Raw genomic sequence first — 19847 nt, 5'->3', positions numbered from 1 at the left:
GCCGGTCGATTGAGTGAGTTTGTGGTTGCTGAAAGGATGGCGTGGAAGAGTACGCAATTGTGGTGGCGCGTCGAGTGACGATGCACAATTGTGACGGCGTATCGGAGAATGCACCGTTTCAACTGACGGCGTGTCGGGAAATGGCGTATCGGAAAATGCGGAGTTTCAAATGACGGCACGTCGGATAATGGACAAGTGTTAAGGCGCGGCGGATGATGCACGAGTGTGAAGGCACTTCGGTGGATGCGCACGGGAGGTAGTGTAAGGGAAGTATGTGACGGCAGCAAGAAGTGCGAAGTGCTGTGACGTTGTTGTTGATTGTTGAATAACGGGATCAGCCGAAACTTTATCGCAACGGGGTTGAATGTTTGCTGAGTCTCGCGAGTAAACAGAGGCTCGATTGAAGGCGACGGTGCAGAAGATATCGAGGGCATTCAAGTCGGCTTAGAATGGGATGAGAAATCAAAGAAAACAAAAGAGGCCGCTGGAAGAAATGTTGACAACTGATTAGTCACGACGCACAGACACTGTATCACATGAAAGATGCACATAGTCCCCCAATCTGGAATGCAATGTTGGTGCTGTGGTGCTCTATAGAACCCCGTGGTGGTAGCTTCCGCCACGAGCTCTGTGCCTGGCATTGGCCGACGCCAGTTGTGGCCTGTGAGAGTGGATAGCCCCCCGCTGGCGTTGGTCGACGCCAGTCGTGGCCTGTGAGAGTGGATAGCCCCCCTCTGGCGTTGGCCGACGCCACTGGTGGCCTATATGAAGGGGTATAGCCCCTCTCTGGCGTTGCCCAACGCCACTGGTGGCCTATATGAAGGGGTGTAGCCCCCCTCTAGCGTTGGCCAACGCCACTAGTAACCTATATAAAGGGGTATAGGCCCGTTCTGGTGTTGGCCGACGCCAGAGGGGGGGGCTATACCCCTTTATATAGGCGTCGGCCGACGCCAGAGGGGGGCTATGAGCTTGGCCACTTAGACGGTATATCCTCGTAGCGCCGACTGATGTCAGAGGGCCATATAGACGAAAATGATCGTGGCAGCAGCAGCCATTTCTAGGGGGGAAGGGGGGAGAACACGACTACTTACGGAAATGACAGTAGTCAATGTCACTGAATATGCGCCATACAAAGAGGCGCAAAAACAAGAACTACAGACCGCGTAGCGTCATTCCACCTGATTGTTGAACATCACTTCTCATCGACTGACGTCAAGTTCCAGAGGCAAGGCGAAGCGTGGGGAAATCTTCCCAGCTAGCGCGGAGATCCCAAACTTTAGCTCTTCCAAACTTGTTCCACAAAGTTCTTCACAACAACATCGGCATTTCCTCATTACCTCAAAGACGTCGATCATGGAGGAGCCTCACGACGTTGTCGAGCAACTTCGGCGTAATGCGCAGCTTGCTCGAGACATCTCGCAGTCGCGCGCTCTCGTTTCCATTCCTGGCGTCTCGGGCGTCTCTGCCGTCCGCGACACCTTCGACAAGACAACAACTTCAACAGCTCGGCTCAGCATGATGACGTCAGACACGCGAGATCGCACCGAGATGTCACCAAATGCAGCGTCAGCCAGTGTGATCTCCCAGCTAGATGGCGCTGGGGATGAGGGCAGTGGCGAATATCAAGGAGATGGGCCGAGAGTAAGCCAGGACTATCGACATCCATCCACTCCATCATCATACTGACATTTCGGCAAAGGACATGAATCGTGATGACAAGGACCCAGCAGACTTTGGCGTGGACGAGATTGAGCGGTGTGAGGGACTCCTGCTCGAAATCTCCGCCACTTTGAGGACCGCTAGTCACTCTCCAAAGAAAAAGATACGTATCGCGAAGGAGAAGCTCAAGTTTGTCTGCAGATGCGCCGATGACTCAATCATCATCTCATACCTGAGTTCCGCCTTGCTAGTCACGTTGGAGATGATGAGCGAGAGACACCGTAAGAATAGCCCATGGTATTAGCATGCCCGCCCTGCTGACTTGATACAGCTTTCTTCGACACGAGCACCGACCTTCGATTGCAGCATGTAGGTCGGCGACGATCGGCGGAAAAGATCATAACGGACTTCATCATCCAGGTGTATCAACTCTGGGACTGGATCAATGGAGAAGATGCTGAGCCGTCGCATCTCCATTTCCTTTTCCCTGCCACAATGAAGCGAGATCCCTTCATGGGATATTATGCCATGGACGACAACACCACCGAGTTTCCTCCAATGTCACCATGCGATCCTTTACATCTGTTCTTTGTCCAGCGTCGCATCGAATTGGCAAAGGAAGTAGATGCTCAACAAACAGCCGCTCCACATGACCTGGATCTCACACACGTTTTCGGGCCGATGTACGGTGACCCCACCGTCGCGTACAACCAAATCGATACATACCACCGACAGCTATCGTCCTACTCCACTCTGGACCGATCCGGCCTCAAAGCAGGCACTTTCCTCACCTGCACTTGCCCATCTTTTTGCCTATTACAGGGAAAAGTCTCTCGTTTGTTAAAACAAGCAGTTGCCATGCGAGAGAAAGGATATTCATGTACAGATGAAGAATTTGGGGCGCGCGGATCCCCGCCCTCGTGCAGCTTCTCGACAGCATGCTAGATGTCGTACGGGCCATCTCAGACGCGACTATCATGTCATTCGAGCTCCGCTCGCAAGTGGTTATGATCTCATACGAGCTGGCCGTCATGGCGGAATTTTCTCGTCAACGGCTTACAATGTGTATGTCGGATTCAGCACTTTGTTTGGAGTCTCGGATACATGCTGACCTTCTTTTGACAGCAACTGCACCTGCGGCGTGGTTGGGAGACTACGCCAATCAGATCATCGAGCGACTGGGAAAGCTCTGGAAGGATGTAGCGAAGCCGCAACACACCGTCGAACAATGTTTGTATGCGCGCCTGGTGGCGATCACCAACGCATGGCGATACATTCGCCGCGCGGCCGCCGAGCTTTCCGGCTCCAAGAAGCTCAAGCATACCGATGTGCAGCTAGCCAGTATCGGGAAGCGTGCTCCGGTTGGAAGAGAGAAATTCAATGCAGAACATCAAGGCTTTCCCAAAGGAGAAATCGAATATCATCGCGAACGGGGAGCCCGACCCATCTGCTGGGACGTCAGATACTTCCCAGAAGCGAACTCCGGGCAAATCTTCTTCGCTGCACCTCATGAGGACACCCGAGGTGGTCCACATGCCTTTCTCAGTTGTGGCAGACCGTTCAGCTTCACCGTTCCTGAATGGCAGGGAACGACCAAGTTTACCTGTATCGAGCAAGTCAGACAATTTTTGAAAGCAAGATGTAAGCCCTGAAAACTCTCTCGCTAGCATTGAAACCATACTAACCWTCATCATAGGCATGTCCGGTATGGAAAGTCGCCGGAGTACTGTCGTGACACCAGCTCTCTCATCCGACGACCTGGCTTGTGTAATCCATTGCAGCGATGCTCCCGCCAAGACACTGATCGAGCTTGGAAGCTCATTCGATGACCTCGGAGAAACAGATCCCGATTGGTGGTGGGAATTGATGGCAACCTGGCAGTACGCCATGGAGAAATTTCTGCCTACTGCACTCCGGGCCATGTACGAGCAAGATCTGGATAGTAAGATACGGCTGATGATGACCGGTAACTTTGAGCTCTACGAGGCAACGACCGAATATGGCGGCATCGGATACCCTGCATACTATGCACAGCGAAACAAGGCTGAGTGGGGAAAGAATTTCGTCGGACGGTTCACACAGCAGCTGCGGGACGAGTTTCGGACTGAGGAGCCTGAATGGCCAACTGGATATGCCTTCGACTTCTTCCGTCATGCGGAAAATCGATTTCCGAGTAGAAACTGGACCTGGATACAACCGACTGCCGAATTTGAGACCCAGGCCAACACACTGGTGGGTTCTTGGTTGGCGATTGGTGGAGAACCGTTGGAAAAGCGCATATCAATCATCAAGCGCCAGATTGGGGAGCGTCGAATGGATGAGAAGGCGCGAGACGAGAAGGCTGAGGCAGATGCTCTGGAGGAACTTGCTGGTAACGCAGATACTAGCAACGAGTAAATCATCGGTGCGGGTACGAATGGTGCAGATACACATTCGACGGACTCAATTGAGTAATGACATTATGATATCTAGCCCATCGTGAGATGCGCTATGATATCATTTGTTCTGTTACGTTATCACACAGTGCCGAGCGGAGAAWGGAATAGCCACACCTTAAGAAACTCCATCTGAGTTTCTCTCTGCATCGAGAATCAAGCCAAGCATCCTTCATTCAGCTTCAATCCACAACAACAAAATGGTAATGTCTTTAACTCATTGAGTCGACATGTATTGCAGACATCGACAAGTTTATTGAGCGATCGCCCAACTAGATAGCTACTCGCTATACACATAGAATGGTCATGCTGTTGCGGAGAATATCAAACCTTAAATTCAATCAGAATTGCAGCAGCTGCCCTCCACCCGAATTGCCGTGCGGTCCTTTGTCGTGGATATGAATGGTCTTGCGTAAATGCAGGGAATTGGTTGTGCATGAACATAGGGAAATGAACACACCTCATAGACAGGTTCGACCTGTTCACAATCAGGAGAAATCTAACAATCATAACCATCTCTCTCTCACTAGAAGTAGTAAATTGAGACGTCTACCTGGGACCCAAGAACAAGAAATTGACAATTCGTAAGCAGTAGCTACGCTACTGTCCTTCACTTCAAGCGCAGAGCGACGTCCGCCTTGGCAATGCTACACGAGTGCGATCACCTTGTCGACTTATTTGCCTATCCATTGAACGACTTGGATTTACACTCCGCCGGGATGAGATGATCCCAGCGATGCCAAACATTCCACGTTAAAAAGGGTCGATTAGATTTTGGTCCTGAGAAGATGGAGCATGTTTCAATCGCTGGGATTTACCCTGATTGGCACTGCCAGACCGGACCATAATTCGAAAGATGGCTATATATCTTTGGAATGGCGACAGCTCTATATCACCTAGTAGCCCGGACGATTTGAGCCCATCGAATATGATGCTTCTAAATGTGTTGCGAAAGGAACTTTGGTTGAGATTTCACTTCCCCGAATGTAATGAGTACAGTTTAGATTTGGCAATTTGTGAAGTCATCTGCGATCGGACAGAGTGTAACCATATCTCGCGCTCTGGTCTGTACTCCAATAGCCCGTCTCTCTGCTTGCCTTTAACCAGCCCAATGGAATCATCCCTATACTTTCTGCAACTCGGATTGAGGCACCGTGTATCAGCTTCCAGAGCAGGTGAGTACGACGTAGACATGTTGCATGATTTGAGGGTGTTGATCCAGCGGTAGGCGCATCTGCGTATTTGACTCCCCACCACGAGCTCAATAACGTCGTGCCAGCCATGTTGAAGTGCAGCAGCAAGTTGACGTGCGTCTTCGTCTCGTAGATTGGCGTCGTTTTCCTCATTCTCAGGTGCAGGAGTGCTCAGGGGTGAGCCTTGATGCTTAGGTAAAATATGTTGGGGTTCTGGAGTGGGCCCAGCATTTCCTTCGCCGTCGTCACCGTCGCTTGAATTGCTCTCGTCTTCCTCTTCTTGGTCCCACTGTCTGACCTGCGCTTCGGTTGTGTGGTATAGGATGGCCCTCGCGGAGACGGTTCTTCTGCCATCTTCTAGTATCCTCATCGATCTTTCTGGTATCGATACTTCGCCCGTTCCGAACACGTCGTTCAAATCAGAATCGAGTGGATCAATTTAGCCATGAACCATGAGTTTAGGAGAGCGAAGGCGGGCGAGTTCTGGCTCGTCACTCGCAGGGAGGGTGATCTCTGACTCGTCTCCCAGATCTAACATGTCTTCTTCGATAGAGTCGTCATACCATGGAGTTGATGTAGCCTGAGAGAATTCAGATGAAGGATTCACAACGGATGAATCGGGATCAATGAATTGTGATTCTGTGCCGGAGGGCCGGTCATCATCAGAACTCAGCTGATCAAGTCCCTCGAATCGAATCTTTTTTCGTGGTTTGACCTCGGACGACGGATCTCGTCCCATCTCAGCCAACCCAGGAATCTCTGGCGTCGGTCGGCCGGCCGCTCTCCGCGCTGCGATTATGCTGTAGATGTCTGTAGACGTCGCGCGTGGGCCTGTGCGATTGCGCTTCGGAAGAGGCTGTGGAGTTCGCGGCGGTGTTCCATCGTCCATTCTTGCGAAAGCTTCGTATTCCTTGCGTCGTTTGATGTGGTTGAATTTCGGCATGTTGAGATGAAGGGTTTTGTGTAGAGTGTGTAGGGGTTTCGATAGCTGCCCACCTGGACCATACAGAGCGCAGCGGAGTTGTGTGGTCGACGGCGCCGGATGGAATGATACTGGCTGGCTGTAAGGCGTCTCAGGGTGGTAGGATGGTGTGAACGATGTAGATAGGGTCCGCTCCGACGTTGAGATGTTGTCAAGTCGGGCTGAGTTAAGGTTCGCGCTAATGCGGTCAAGATCGACATAGGGAGACAGGGTCAAGATCGGCGGAGGGAGAAAGGGCCGGTGAGATGGAACCTATGTTGCGCCGGCCTTGCAGAGATCCCGAGATGTTTCAGTGTTGTAGGTAGGGTGGCAGCCTCCAATTTTGAGGAGCCTTGGGTGTAGGTATACGGTAGTGCTGGGTGCGGACAGCAATGCCAATGAGGCTATGGCACCGGTCGGTTTGGTCACTGCAGACGAGCAGAGTCGTCGATATGAGGAATGATCCATGAGATATGGAATTCATGCAACCTCTGATGATTTACTCTTTGCCTTGGCATCATGATGATACCTCCCTTATCACGTCCATCACCGCAGTGGCCTATGAATAGCACTAGTCGTACATCATCAATTCCTTTGATTCCATTCCATCAATCCCGTTGGATGCAGTCATGACCACACCTTTCAACGACGACGCTTGGTCACACGATCCTGTCCTTGCAAACTTGCGCTCTTACGCTTCTTTTGCACAGCTCTATTGATCTGAGATTGCGCCCTATTCAGTTCCTTGCTCGTCAGTGTCAGCCATCTCTGACTAGTGACAAGGTCCGTCTCAAGTCGCTTACGATATTCATCACCGGTAGCGTTGCGCTCTTGGGCTTTGTGTAGCTTTTGCTCGCAATCTTGCACTACTTTCTTCTGGGTCTTTATGTCTTTAACCAGCTTGGAGATCCGTCGTGAATGATCTTCATTCTCGGAGCGAGGGGCGATGAAGTTGGCGCTCATGCTAGAGGATTCATCCTGGGCGTTGTCGCGCGCCAGTCGAACGGCATCCAGTCGGTGATTGGTCGCAACGATCCGGTTCGTCTGCACAGAGATCGCATTCCTGTAGCCTGAGACCTGGCTTGTGGCTGTTGCTAAGCGATCTCGGACATCGTCGAGGTTTCCACGGGTCTYATGGAGAGCGGCCTCTGCCACTTGTCCCCCATCCACCAGATGCTGCTCAACTGCGCTTGCACGTCTTGCAGCTTTATCTCGGTCGTCGTGTGCCCAAGCTTTGATTGGCAAAGCTCGCGGTCACAAGCGTGGAGGGTTCTGCGCGTGAGGACATGCCTACCCAACGAGACAACATGATCAGAACGCGTGGTCTGAAGCTCATCGGTGCGAACCTTGAGTTGTGAGCGGGTGGTACAGTGGTTGGACATCTCAGTGGTCAAAGTGTCGTTGGAAGTCTGAAGTTTCTGCTTGGTGGAAACGTGCATACTTGTTTCATCCGAGAGGCTTTTCTTCGTCTGATTGTGCGTGCTCTGTTCATCAAAGAGGCTTTTCTTCGTCTGATTGTGAATGCTCGTTTCATCAAAGAGGCTCTTCTTCGTCTGATTGTGCATGCTCKTTTCATCCGAGAGGCTCYTCTTCGTCTGATTGTGCGTGCTCTGTTCATCAAAGAGGCTCTTCTTCGTCTGATTGTGCGTGCTCTTTTCATCGGCAAAGTCCTCGCTGATCCGATTGTGGCTGTTCTTTTCACCAGCAAGGCTGCCCTTGGTGTTGCCGTGTAGCAACTTTTAGTCCTCGAGGCTCTTCTTGGTGATGATGTGAGAGTGTAGTTCATCATGGAGGCTTCTCGCAGTGTGTCTGTGACCGTTGATCTCGGCAACGAGGTGATTGTTCGTGGTCTGAAGGCTGTTCTTGGTGGATGAATGACCGTTGATCTCTGCAACGAGGTCATTGTTCATGCTCTGAAGACGGTTCTTCGTATTGCCGTGAGCGTTGATCTCCACTCGGTGGGAGTTGATTTCAGTCACGAGGTCGTTGTTCATGSTCTGAAGGCGGTTCTTCGTATTGCCGTGAGCGTTGATCTCCACTCGGTGGGAGTTCATTTCAGTCACGAGGTCATTGTTCATGGTCTGAAGGCGGTTCTTCGTCTTGCCGTGAGCGTTGATCTCCACTCGATGAGAATTGAATACAATCACGAGGTCTTTGTTCATGCTCTGAAGGCGGTTCTTCGTCTTGCCGTGAGCGTTGATCTCCACTCGATGAGAGTTGATTTCAGTCACGAGGTCTTTGTTCATGCTCTGAAGGCGGTTCTTCGTCTTGCCGTGAGCGTTGATCTCCACTCGATGGGAGTTCATTTCAGTCACGAAGTGATTGTTCATGGTATGAAGGCTGGCCATACTGGTCCTGTGCGACTTTCGCTCATGAGCGAGCTCGTAATCTCGAATTGCCAGTCGAGCTTCAGTCTCGTCGTTTTCTGATTGATATCGCTTTGCCAACTCCTCCGCAGCAACTTTCTCTTCCCGAGCCTGAATCAGATCTAGGAGAATGGCTTGAAGATCGTCTTGCAACTCTTCCTGTACTGTCTTGCTTCCCTCCACTTGTCGGTCCAATCGAGCGTGGTTGTTCTGCGGGACGGAGAGCATCTTTCTGCCAATGCGATATAAATCGATGAGCAGGTCAGCATTTTCAATCCGCAGACGATTTGCAATTCGGTTTTTAGTCTCCTCCCGATCGCGAAGAAGGTGGTTGGCATTCTTGAGCCTTTCTGCGTTGGTAGTTGCCGCGTCGCATTGATCTTGGAGTTCCATGTAGCTCTCCTCCACAGCAGCCCTATCTCCTTGAAGTGTAGTCTGTTCCATGGCCAGTTTCAAGTTCTTGCCACTCATGACATTGAGCTTTTTGGTGTTTCTCTGCGCAGTCCGATCCTTTTCTTGGAGCTCCTTCTTGATCTTGACATTCCCTTCACTCTGCAAGTACACATCATCTTTGTACCTGTCTGCTAGCTCTCTCGCGTCACTGCGCTTCTTTCTGTACCTGTCTGCTAGCTCTCTCGCGTCACTGAGCTCCTTTCTCACCTGCTCAAGCCGAGCACTTTCCGTCTCCGAAGCAACTTTCTGAGCTGTCTCCAGCTTCTTCAAATCGGCGGCGTGTTTCTTCGCGGCGGAATCGAGCTCCTTTGCATGCGCAAGCTTTGCATCCGCGAGGTCCTGTCCTATCTTGTTGACCTCGGCCCGGACGTCGCTGAGTTCCTTCTGCCGTGCTTTCTCGTCGGTTTTTGATCGCTGCTCTCGCTTGGGCTGTTCTTCGATTGCGGCCTGCTGGCGTTCAATCTTGGCGCTTAACGCCTCGAGCTGCTTGGTAAGTTCCTCGCAGTTCTCCCTGGCCAACCTCACCTGGCCGTCGTACTTATCCACCACCTTCTGCTTGGCTGCTTCATGCCCCTTCGTCTGAGCAGCAAGATTTGCCGTGTAAGTGGCCTCGGCCTCGTTCATTGCTACATCCAGTTGCTGAATCTACTTTTGTTGTACATCGCAAAGAGCGTTATTAAACCCATCATCGTCTCTAAAGAATGTGCGAACGTAGTGCAAGACCCGGTCTGTTGGTCCTTGTTAGTAAGAGGCTAGAGCAACAGCATTATGGTACAACTTACCATGAGATCTTGTCACACCATTAAGATCACCCTTGTCGGCTCGCTTGTTGACTTTGGTCTTTTCGTTGTTCAACTACTCGTCAATGTCGGAAGGAATGTCGACATCGCCGCGTCGTCTGAGGGAATGCCGCGTCTTGGACATACAGGAGCCTTGAGCGAAGTCTGTCATGATCGCTTAATACTGGAGTTCTGGGGCGAAGTCGCGAGTGAAGGCAGTCTCGGTTCTGGGTGGCATTTCTGCCTAGGGATGTCGAAAGGAGTGTGAATGGCGACAGTGTCGGTTGGGTCGTTAACTGCGCCGAGCCCTGGAGAAGGCGAAGTACTGTGGGAAATGTCGGATGGAGGATTGAAGCGTCGACCATGTGGGAGGACATGCGTCGTTGTAAGTACGAGCTGGTGAATCGGCAGGAGTCCGCCCGTGCTCTTTCCTCGCCCAGCATATCGAATGCATGCCTCTTGCGAGTTGAAGCAATTGCGGCAGACCACAAAGTCGTTGTTCCGGAGCTGTCGACATGAGGATTGTTCGTTGGAACAAGACATCCTCAGCAGAGCTGTCGATATAAGGATTTTTTTATCGAGACACGACACTTCTAGTCGTCTTTATAACGTCTTTAGGCCTTACTCTCCGCAGGAGTAACGATTCTAGAGCTGCTAGAACCTTTATTACTAGCAGAGTGCCTTGTTATTTAATGGAGAGGGCAGTAAAGGGCGCGGGTTTTCTAATAATTCTCTCATATCGACAGCTCTGATCCTCAGTCATCCTCACAATCTCAAAAGGCCTCTCTCTCTCTGCAGACTGGACGAATCCAGACCTGCTACAATCCTTCCTACTAGCAGAATAGCCCGTTAATCGACCAAGAGAGCAGTTCAGGGCGCTGCTCTTTCTGACGATTTCTCATATCGACAGCTCTGCCTCGTTTTATAGTTTCATAATAGCTAGCTGGTCTCTATAGGCCCTCTTAGTAAGAGGACTACCTTATGACAGCATTGTCGAATTGACATAAAAAGGAAAAGCCTGTTCACCTTCTAGAAAGAGTAGATGTAGATTCCAAGGGCTATTCTGTCATATGCTTCGGCCCTTCTCACCTCTATAAAATGGCTGGCTCACGATACTCAAAGTGAACAAAAGTTGACTGCCCAAAATTTCAAAAATCCCTTCATTCCCCACTCCCTCTCCCTCAACCATCGGGCGGCGTAGCAGTAACAGCATACCTCCACTCCTCCTTCCCATCAACAAACAATCGATACATCAACCTGCTCCCCTCCCCCTCCCCCATCTCAGAAATACTCACCGCYCCGACCTTACTATTCCCATTCCGCACATACTTCAAGCAAACATCACTCGTATACACCCGACTCGTCGAACTCTCCCAATAAGTCGTGATAGGGAGGTAGAACATATTCAACGGACTGACGCTGAATTCATGTACCGTGGCGGTTAAGGGCCAATTCTTCCCTTCCACTCCTCCCTCTTGTATCTGTGGAGGAGGTGGAGGGAAAGCAGTAGCGGCGAATTCATGCCGATCGCCTGAAAGAACGACAACACCACCTCCTACATCCCACATTGCTTCGAGAATGATTTGACGTTCTCCCAGATATCCCCGCCAAGTATCCTGGGCGTTGACGTGCCAGTTCTTCGTGAAGGGGACGCTGGAGATGACAATCTTCCACTTCACTCCTGCGGGCTCATCCCGACGGAGCCATTCGAGAAGATCGGCCAGTTGATGTTTCCCCAGCATTGTCTTTGTAGCTTCTCCTGTAATGGGATCGGAGCCGTTGGTGTTATCGTTGGGATCGCGGTAACGACGGGTATCCAGCATGAAGAAGGTGGTGGGGCCTTGAGTAAAGGTAAAGTATGTCTCTCCGGATCTTGCGGCTGGAGGATTGGCGGCGATGTGGTAGTGTTCGTACGGGTCGTTCGCGGAGAGGAAAGGAGCAGTGGTGTTTTTGTCCCAGTCGTTGGCGATTTCGTGGTCGTCATAAACGTGGATCCATGGGAGATCTTCTGTAGCTTGCGGCCAATCTGGAGAAGCATAGACTTGACGATAGTCTCTTCGGTAGGACTCCAAATCGACACCTTTGCGGCGGGGAACATCAATGTAGATGAAGTCGCCAAGGAAGAGCATGAATTGTGCGCCCAGTCCGGAGATTGCTTGTGTTAGATGTTTCAATCCTGCGGCGGATAGAGGATGAGAGAGGGGATTGTAAGGGAAGTTGAGTTTGATGCAGGAGGAGTGGACAAAGGTGAACGAATCTCCCTTGTCAGCTCGGGTGGAAATGCGGCCTATTGGTGGTGCGGTGGTGAAGAAGCCGGTATGATTGTTGGCGGTGTATTGATATCGACTGTCGGGTTGCAGTCCAGTTAATGTGAGTGTGTCGGTGAAATCAGTACGATTGTCCATCCAGGTAATGCTTCCCGCCGATTTCCATGCATCTTCTGCATCATCCCCATCCGCCAGACGGTACGATGCAAAGACCGGGAAACGTGCAACATCCGGCTCTCGTACAAGAATCTTGGCCGTCGTATCCGAAACATATCCCACCCTCGCCATGGACAGATCATGACTTGGGTAAAAGTAATGTGCTCGCCAGACCAAATCAGCAACCATTCCCACCAGCACCAAATTAATCAAACAAGTCACAACACTCCAAATCAAACTTGTCGGACTCGGCAAACCCGTCAAAAGAGTCATGAGACGTTGAGCATCTTTCTCTTCCACTTCGATTTCCTCTTCAACGACCAGTTCCTTCCCGGGATCAGCCACTGGGCCGTCGACGTATCGGCCATCGACATGGACAACATCTTCCGGAACATTTTCCTTTTCCGTGATAACGACCCTATCGGAGACGACGCTCAATGGACTTGTGTGTGTTGCCGTATACCAGAAAGCCGGGATGTAGGTAGCAAACAAGGTATATATCAGCGGCGGAAATGGCTAGAGGGAGATCATCAATGTCAGTGATCTGCATCACGGTAGACGACATTCCCACATACATGCCCGGGTATCTGTGAACATCATCATCGTCAGTATAAGTACGAAAGCATAATCGATACTGCTTGCTTGCTCACWTACCCAGCGAAGAAACACAAAAGCCAATCCTCGGAGGAGTAGTGAAGAAATGACCGTCGCCCATTGCGCTACATTGTTCAAATGCATGATGGTCGCAATTCCCGATGTGGTGGTGTTGGAGGAACAAGGTTGGAAGGATAAATTTAGAGCGCGTCAGGTTGGTGATGATCAACTCGGTGATGTCACGCGTTTCCCACGAAATTTTTCCACATGACCGAATGGTCACGTCGACAAGTAAGGTATGATTTCCACAATTTCAACAACTGTATGGTAACATGTCCAGTCGTTGATAAATAGGTATCACGCACTCTCCATCAACTCCTTCTCAGTAATCCAAAACTCCTCCCTCTCCCTCAAAAACCATTCATGAAATGCTTGCAACAAATCTCCCGGAATCTGCTCTCCCACCGTCCGCTTAATCCACGTATCCTTGCCCGTCCACAAATGTCGAAGAAAGGTCCCCTTACATTCCGTCTCACTCTCTGGAAACCCATTCGCATCATCACACGACAATTCCTTGACATTCTCCTTGTAGTCATACCGGATATACGTCCCAAACCCACCCTGATCCGTCACATGTCCCGGGTCCGCAGTCTTGAAGTCCGTGCAATTGGGATGTCTGCCGCCGTCATCCGGACAAACCCTCCACTCGTCCATGATTTCAAACGTTCGCTCATTGTTTTGCGCGACGATAAATCCAGTATTGACGTACGTCTTATTAAACTTGTCCTTGTTCCATGGAAGATCAGGATCGATAGCGAGAGTGAGGGAATGCTTCTCAGGATCAATCGACCAGTAATTCATCAGCCACTCAAAGGGGATTGTGAGGTGGGTGAAGACGGCGTCCGAGTCGATGAAGATGCACGTTTCATGCCGCTTGAGCAATTCCGGCATGATGACCGGCTTCTTCCAAGAAGCCCGTCGGTCGGTGAACTCGTCAATATCGACGTAGTAGTATTTGTATCCATGAATCTTCGCATACAACCAGTGATTCAAAATCCCCAACGACAAACCATGCACTTGCTCCGGCCGATCCCATGACATGGGTTTCTTGCCCCAAATCTGCCCACTTTCATTGAACAGTCGATTGTCCAAATCCATGATACACAAGCCATCTCGTTGTCCCGCCTTCCATTGCGGCTCCCAAAGTGGAGGCAATTCCCATGTTTGCGCGCCGAAGAGGGTGACTCGGGGTTGAGCGACGGGGATGGATGGGCGAGCAATATGCTTCAAGTATTGTTTGGCCAGGAGGATCCGCTCGCCTTCGGAGGGATCGGGGGGTGGGAGAGAGGGGTTCGGAGAGGAAAGAGGAAGGGAGCTTGTCGTCGCGACGGATCCTCGATATGATGTGGTGGTCGCCTGCCATACGCCGGAGGAGGTGACATAGTACACCAGCACAAGCAGCGCAAAAGCCACGCCGGCGCTCAAAAAGACGAGTCTCGGAGATCGCGCGCTGCTAAAGGCCGCCATGAAAGGGAAAGTGACATGCCCCGGATGGCGGGCAAGAATGTAGAGCGGGGCGGAAGATGCACTCGCTATCGTCGTTTCATGTCAATGTAGCAGAGAAGACGGAACCAAAAGAGTGTATAATAAGAAGATGAAGATGACAGCACTTGCATCCTCCTTTGTTCCCTCGTTCCCACCCGCACCGCACTTCAGCCCGCGAGACGGGACTTGGCAAAGTCTTGTTTCGAGGCTACGTACCACTAGTGATTGTCTCTCGAGCTACCTTACTTTTGGTTGTTTTCAGCTGTCAAACTCACAAGCAACTACTTGAGCAAATGGCCAGGATACGATAGTCTGTTATGGAAAGACTAGTCATACTACAGTACATCTTCACAGCCACAACAACCGACGAATGGCATAATCACCGACGAACGGCACAACCACCGGTGAACGGCGAACGGCCAACGAACGAATCAAACCCCGCCAAGTCCAATCCGAAAGCCTCGTATCGGATACCGGCTAGGTATGCAGTGCATGGCGCATAGCAGCAGCATCCGTTTATAGAATCGACATTCGCCACTAACACCAAATCACGAATGAATGCCATTTCCATTTAGTAGCTAATCCTCATCAATCGATATTCAGCTCACTACATATCGACGAACATGATCATCTCGTCTCTCTAATCCCTCCAAATCTAACCATGTTCAACCTAGCTAGCTAGCATCATCAAAAAGTTCTCGGCGCCAACGATAAACATCCTAGAGCAACATTTCCTTGGCTTCTACTAGTTTGCCGCATATCCCTGTCCTTCTAGTGGTGGTGTGATGATCCTTCCTTCCTTCGCCTCTTGGTTCGCAGTGGCAGCTGAGAAGAGGGAGAGAGAAGAGGGCCTCTTGGTCCGTCATGGTCCGCAGCAGCTGAGAGAAAGCGAGAGAGAGAGAATCACTATTCTATAGGGTCACGGTCTATCTTACACTACATCGCAATAACCCTCTATGCTTCCACAATGCCACGCCGTCAAACACGTCAATCCGATCTATCCTGGTGGTGGTGGTGTCATGATCCTTCCAATCCACTCCACTCCGCTCCACTCCACTCCAACTCCAACTCCAACTCCACCCGATGACTCCCTCTTCCTTCCTTGGCCTCTTGGTTTGTCATGGTCCGCAGCAGATGAGAGAGAGAAAGAGAGGGAGAGAATCACTATTCTACAAGATCATGTTCATGATCAAGGTCTATCCTACACTATATCACAATCATCCATACTTCCTCAACGCCAATCTCACCTATCCCTATCAACACATCATCTCTTCTCCAAAAAGCGCATATAATCATCCACACTCTCCACCTTCTCCAACCTCTCAACATCAAGCTCCTCGACCCTCAAAACCGGCAACCCTTCCTCCCGATCATCCTTGGCCTTCCTCAACGCCCTCCCCTTATCACTCATAGTCTTCAAGAACTTGATATACCCATTCCCCTCCTTGGCCACGCCCTCTTCCTCCTCATCCCTCACATATGCCAACTTCCTCCTAGCCTTGAGATCCTCATACATGGCCCACTGTTTCCTTCCCGCATCGTATTCTTTCAAAATGTAATCAATCGTCCATTCATCTCTCGATTGAAGATTCTGGGGCCGGTCGACGACGTTACCGTTGACAGAGGATTGAGCGATGATGGTGGCGTAGAAGAGAGGGGAGAGTTGCCCTCCGGAAGAATCTCCCACGGATGTCTCCAAAGCGTTCAGGAATTTCGGGTCGGCGTTGGAGGTGCTCTTGTCGGTGGGTGGAACATCTTCCTCGGGGGAATGGGCGGTTGCTTCATCTTGTGCGTCATCCACCACTTCTTCAACAACAGCCCCATCCTCAACACCATCCTCAACACCATCCTCGACACCATCCTCAGCAACATCCTTCCCCATCACCGTCCTCTCCYACTCGGCAATCTTTGCCTTTTGAGAATTCTGAATTCGATCACAATCCTCCTCAGTCATGGGCTCGGCAAATACATGCAAAGCAACCGGCATTCCCTCATCCCCCCTCCCCTTCTCCGCCTCTTGCGTCTCGAAATGAATCCTCAAACTCTGCTCTGGGAACTTCTTGGTAGCAGCATTCAACACCTCATTCATCATATCCAAACTCGCCCGGAATTCTTGATCTCCCAAACAAGGATCGGTCTGTCCATGCAACGCGCGATCCATATCTGCAATGGGAAGGTATTGAAACCCAAACATGCGTTCCACATTATGGTATGCAACAAAGATACCCGTCATTCTCCCCATCCGTGCTTGAAGCATATACTTCAACATGGTGGAGCGCATCATGTCAAAGTATTCCTTTTCATAGCTGCCCCACTTTCCTTGCTGAGCATAAATCTCATACCCCGTCATGGACTCATGATCGTCGGCGGCCATTCGGACGGACACAACAGCACGAGTTTTGAGGTCAAAGGTGCCATTACCTGGAAGTCGGGGATCATAAGCATCGAGCTGCGATCGCATGAGGAAATCACGCATGGTCGTGTATTGATATGCTTCAGGTGCGGTGCGTTGCTCTTCGGAAACCTTTCGAGGATCACTCTTGCGATAGCGCTCAAAGTCGGATTTGGGGAGGGTGAGGAGAAGTTCCATGGATTTCCCCAATAACATCAAGACATTGGCACTGTCGTGCTCCTTGTCAGCATCAATCGCATACGTGCCATTCTTCCATCGAAGGAAGATTGCGGTGGGAGCTCTATTAATCTGCGTGAGCTGATCGGGTAAAGCTTTCGAACTCTTCCCCACAAAGTCATTCGAAAGCATGCCAAAGTTGAGGGGACGCCAATTGGAGAGAAGGTAGTGGAAATGACCCAACGCACTGGTCATACTGGATGTGGATCCAATATACTTGTTGCCGTGTTTCTTTGCAATCGCAGCCAAAGCCTCATCTTTGGAAGATGTCTTGTACTCTTTTAATGAATCAAAGTCGAATTCCACATTCGGCATGATATTTTGCAGATATGGGTCAAAGTYGTAGACGCGGGAGGTCTGGTCTTGAAGTTGATATACACCAGGGTTGAAGAGAACACGATCCAGGCCGTATTGTAAGTATGGAACTGGTGGTTGAGGAATATCCAGAGGAGTGATGTGAAGCTGGGATGGTGTTGATGTTTGAAAGCGCTCGTTGGGTGAGGATGAGGGTTCCTCGACTGAGGGTGAGACTTCTTTACTTTCGACAAAGGTGGCCTCAACATCCGACTTGGCCTCAACATTCGACTTGGCCTCAACATTCGACTTGGATTGTGAGGTGGCCTCAACATCCGACTTGGATTGCGAGGTAGGCCTGCCAACTTTCCTCTTCCCATCAACTGCAGCATGTCTATTCTTGTCTCCACCACGCATGGCAGCACCCAGTGAAATGCCAACCATCTCACTAATCGAGGCATCGACGGGTACACGCAATCCGACATCCCGACGCGACGGCCTGATACTGACATTTGAATTCGGATTTGAATTCCGTGTGCGTCGCGACTTGGCCTTGACCGGACGTCCCTCAACATCCGAGGATGCAAGTGCCATGTCGGAGGAGGTTTCTTTGACATTCTGCTGCGCTCGTTCTTGCATTTGCTCTTGTCTATGTTGCCTTCTCAAGTATGCCAAATCGTGGGTGTCTTCGGGGTGATTTTTCGTGGCATACAAGTCTGATAAACGAGAGTGTGCTGGGGTTGCTTCCTCTGGTGGGGATGATTTGGCTTGCTCTGGAGTGACTTGCTCTGGAGTGACTTTCTCTGCACTGGATGGAGTGACTGTCTTCACACTGGATGACGATTCATTCTTTTCGGACAGATTTTGAGCCAACTTTCCTCGCAGATCAGCAATCGTGGGTGTAGTTTGACCCCCATACGGTCTCGCACTGAAACTCGTGGTGATGGGCCTCTTCACCGACACGCGATCTGCAGAGGCCATTTCATCAAATGATGCAACTCTCTCATCAGGAGGAGCAGATGTTGAAGGATTGTCACCCCAAGGCGAGCGTTTGCTAGACTCTTCATATCTTTCCACGGGACTCTTCGGTGTGGAGACATTGCTCGGCAATTTGAGGGAAGCAAATGTACTCTCCACAGTAGAGCTATTTCTCGCCTTGGGCTTGGGAACGTCCGCAGCGTTCTTCATTGTTTGTGTCTCCTCGGGTTGTGACTCTGACGGCTTCGAAATGCCAAAGCTTTCCTTGAAGTATTTGATGGTCGAGGAGAAGAAGCCTTTGGAGGGCGCAGGTGCAGATGCAGATGTAGATGCAGATGTAGATGTAGATGTCTTGATAGGCTCTGGAGAGGAAAAGGTCGGAAAGGGAACAGGTTCCTTGGACTTGATCTCCGGTTCGGGAACRGGTATAGCTGCCGACTTTTCGAGATATTCATCATACTGTGCTTCATTATCCTCATCATACTGTGCTTCATGATCCTCATCATACTGTGCTTCATGGTCCTCATCATACTGTGCTTCCTGATCCACCCCATGACGCTCGGCTGCCATGTCGTCGATTTCTGCTCTTATCCCCGGTCCCAATGAATCCCACAGGGCTTGGAGATCAGCATTGCGGGTGGCAGATGTTGTTGGTGGCAGGCCCGCCGCGTTTCGATCATGTTTACTCGGCGAAGTTGTCATCGCTTGAGCATTATGTGTGGGAAGGGTGGGGCGAGGGTCGGTCGTGTTTTCCTGGTCCAGCATCTGCAACAGGCCATGGACATCCTTAGGTCCCCTCCATTCCGATGATGTAGATTCCGCCAATGTCTCTCTCCTCTCCTTCTCCTCCAACCGTGCTTTGCGTGTCTGCTGTGCTCTACCGGGGATGAGAGAGAATTGGGGTCGATGTTCATGGATGGAACGCTCGTGTTTCCTCTCGCCTTTGCTCTTGACCGGCTCTTCCTTTTTATCGCCATATCCCTCGGATAAATCATTCAAAGGCAGGAGAAAGTCTTCGTCGATTTCGGTTGTGGATGCTGCTTCCGTCGATGCTGCTTTGTGCTGGCTGTTCCATCGTCGCGCGGATTTCTGCCTTGCGTTGAGGATTCGCTGATGTCGACAGGCCAGGCAGACGTATTCCGCCCCGCCACGCGCCGGCAACGTTGCGCTTCTGGCGAACATGGGAAGGGATGGCAAGGAAGGTGGACGGACATGTCAATCGCCTCCGCAATGCGCGAAAGTCCAAAAGTTTAGAGTTAGGGTTAGGGTTGAAAGCACGGACGCAAAGTGGAGATGACGAGTGCGTCTTGAACCTCCGACAATTCAACACTAGGAAAGTGCGGAGATGGTCTACTACAAACTTCGTGATCATTGGCAGTGGTGTACCTACGAGAGTGATTCCAACTCTTCTTTGCGAAGCCGAAACTCCCACCGCTCGGAGGCCTTCAAATCAAGACACAGGGGATGTCTTGTGCATTCATCTTTCCATGAATGCCTGTTGGAAGAGCAGACTTCCTCAACAACCACCATCTCATCCA

General features: G+C 50.9%; 7 protein-coding genes; 2 read left to right on the top strand and 5 right to left on the bottom strand.

The window, feature by feature from the left end:
• Nucleotides 1-1353: 1353 nt before the first annotated feature.
• On the top strand, nt 1354-2604 carry RCC_12220 (uncharacterized protein; the record flags this gene model as incomplete). XM_023773188.1 has 3 exons in its annotated part: nt 1354-1641; nt 1700-1940; nt 1991-2604. 3 exons carry the CDS (start codon nt 1354-1356, stop codon nt 2602-2604), a joined length of 1143 nt encoding a protein of 380 aa, XP_023628956.1.
• On the top strand, nt 2598-4056 carry RCC_12219 (uncharacterized protein; the record flags this gene model as incomplete). XM_023773187.1 has 3 exons in its annotated part: nt 2598-2724; nt 2785-3300; nt 3356-4056. 3 exons carry the CDS (start codon nt 2598-2600, stop codon nt 4054-4056), a joined length of 1344 nt encoding a protein of 447 aa, XP_023628955.1.
• Nucleotides 4057-5726: 1670 nt separating this feature from the next.
• On the bottom strand, nt 5727-6230 carry RCC_07935 (uncharacterized protein; the record flags this gene model as incomplete). The annotated part of the gene is made up of 1 exon (XM_023773186.1): nt 5727-6230. One exon carries the CDS (start codon nt 6228-6230, stop codon nt 5727-5729), a length of 504 nt encoding a protein of 167 aa, XP_023628954.1.
• Nucleotides 6231-7342: 1112 nt separating this feature from the next.
• Nucleotides 7343-7813, bottom strand: RCC_07934 (uncharacterized protein; the record flags this gene model as incomplete). The annotated part of the gene is made up of 1 exon (XM_023773185.1): nt 7343-7813. The coding sequence occupies one exon, from the start codon at nt 7811-7813 to the stop codon at nt 7343-7345; it is 471 nt and encodes a 156-aa protein (XP_023628953.1).
• Nucleotides 7814-11027: 3214 nt separating this feature from the next.
• Nucleotides 11028-13007, bottom strand: RCC_07933 (related to alkaline phosphatase family protein; the record flags this gene model as incomplete). XM_023773184.1 has 3 exons in its annotated part: nt 11028-12785; nt 12845-12856; nt 12924-13007. The coding sequence occupies 3 exons, from the start codon at nt 13005-13007 to the stop codon at nt 11028-11030; spliced, it is 1854 nt and encodes a 617-aa protein (XP_023628952.1).
• Nucleotides 13008-13220: 213 nt separating this feature from the next.
• Nucleotides 13221-14390, bottom strand: RCC_07932 (uncharacterized protein; the record flags this gene model as incomplete). Its single annotated transcript, XM_023773183.1, has 1 exon — nt 13221-14390. One exon carries the CDS (start codon nt 14388-14390, stop codon nt 13221-13223), a length of 1170 nt encoding a protein of 389 aa, XP_023628951.1.
• Nucleotides 14391-15672: 1282 nt separating this feature from the next.
• RCC_07930 (uncharacterized protein) lies at nt 15673-19491 on the bottom strand (the record flags this gene model as incomplete). Its single annotated transcript, XM_023773182.1, has 1 exon — nt 15673-19491. One exon carries the CDS (start codon nt 19489-19491, stop codon nt 15673-15675), a length of 3819 nt encoding a protein of 1272 aa, XP_023628950.1.
• Between the last annotated feature and the right edge of the window lie 356 nt (nt 19492-19847).

Source organism: Ramularia collo-cygni (genome assembly GCF_900074925.1).
Source record: "Ramularia collo-cygni strain URUG2 genome assembly, contig: RCC_scaffold12, whole genome shotgun sequence".
Classification (NCBI taxonomy): Eukaryota; Fungi; Ascomycota; class Dothideomycetes; order Mycosphaerellales; family Mycosphaerellaceae; genus Ramularia; species Ramularia collo-cygni.
Note: the sequence above shows the minus strand (reverse complement) of the source record. Positions and strands in the feature narration are given on the sequence as shown.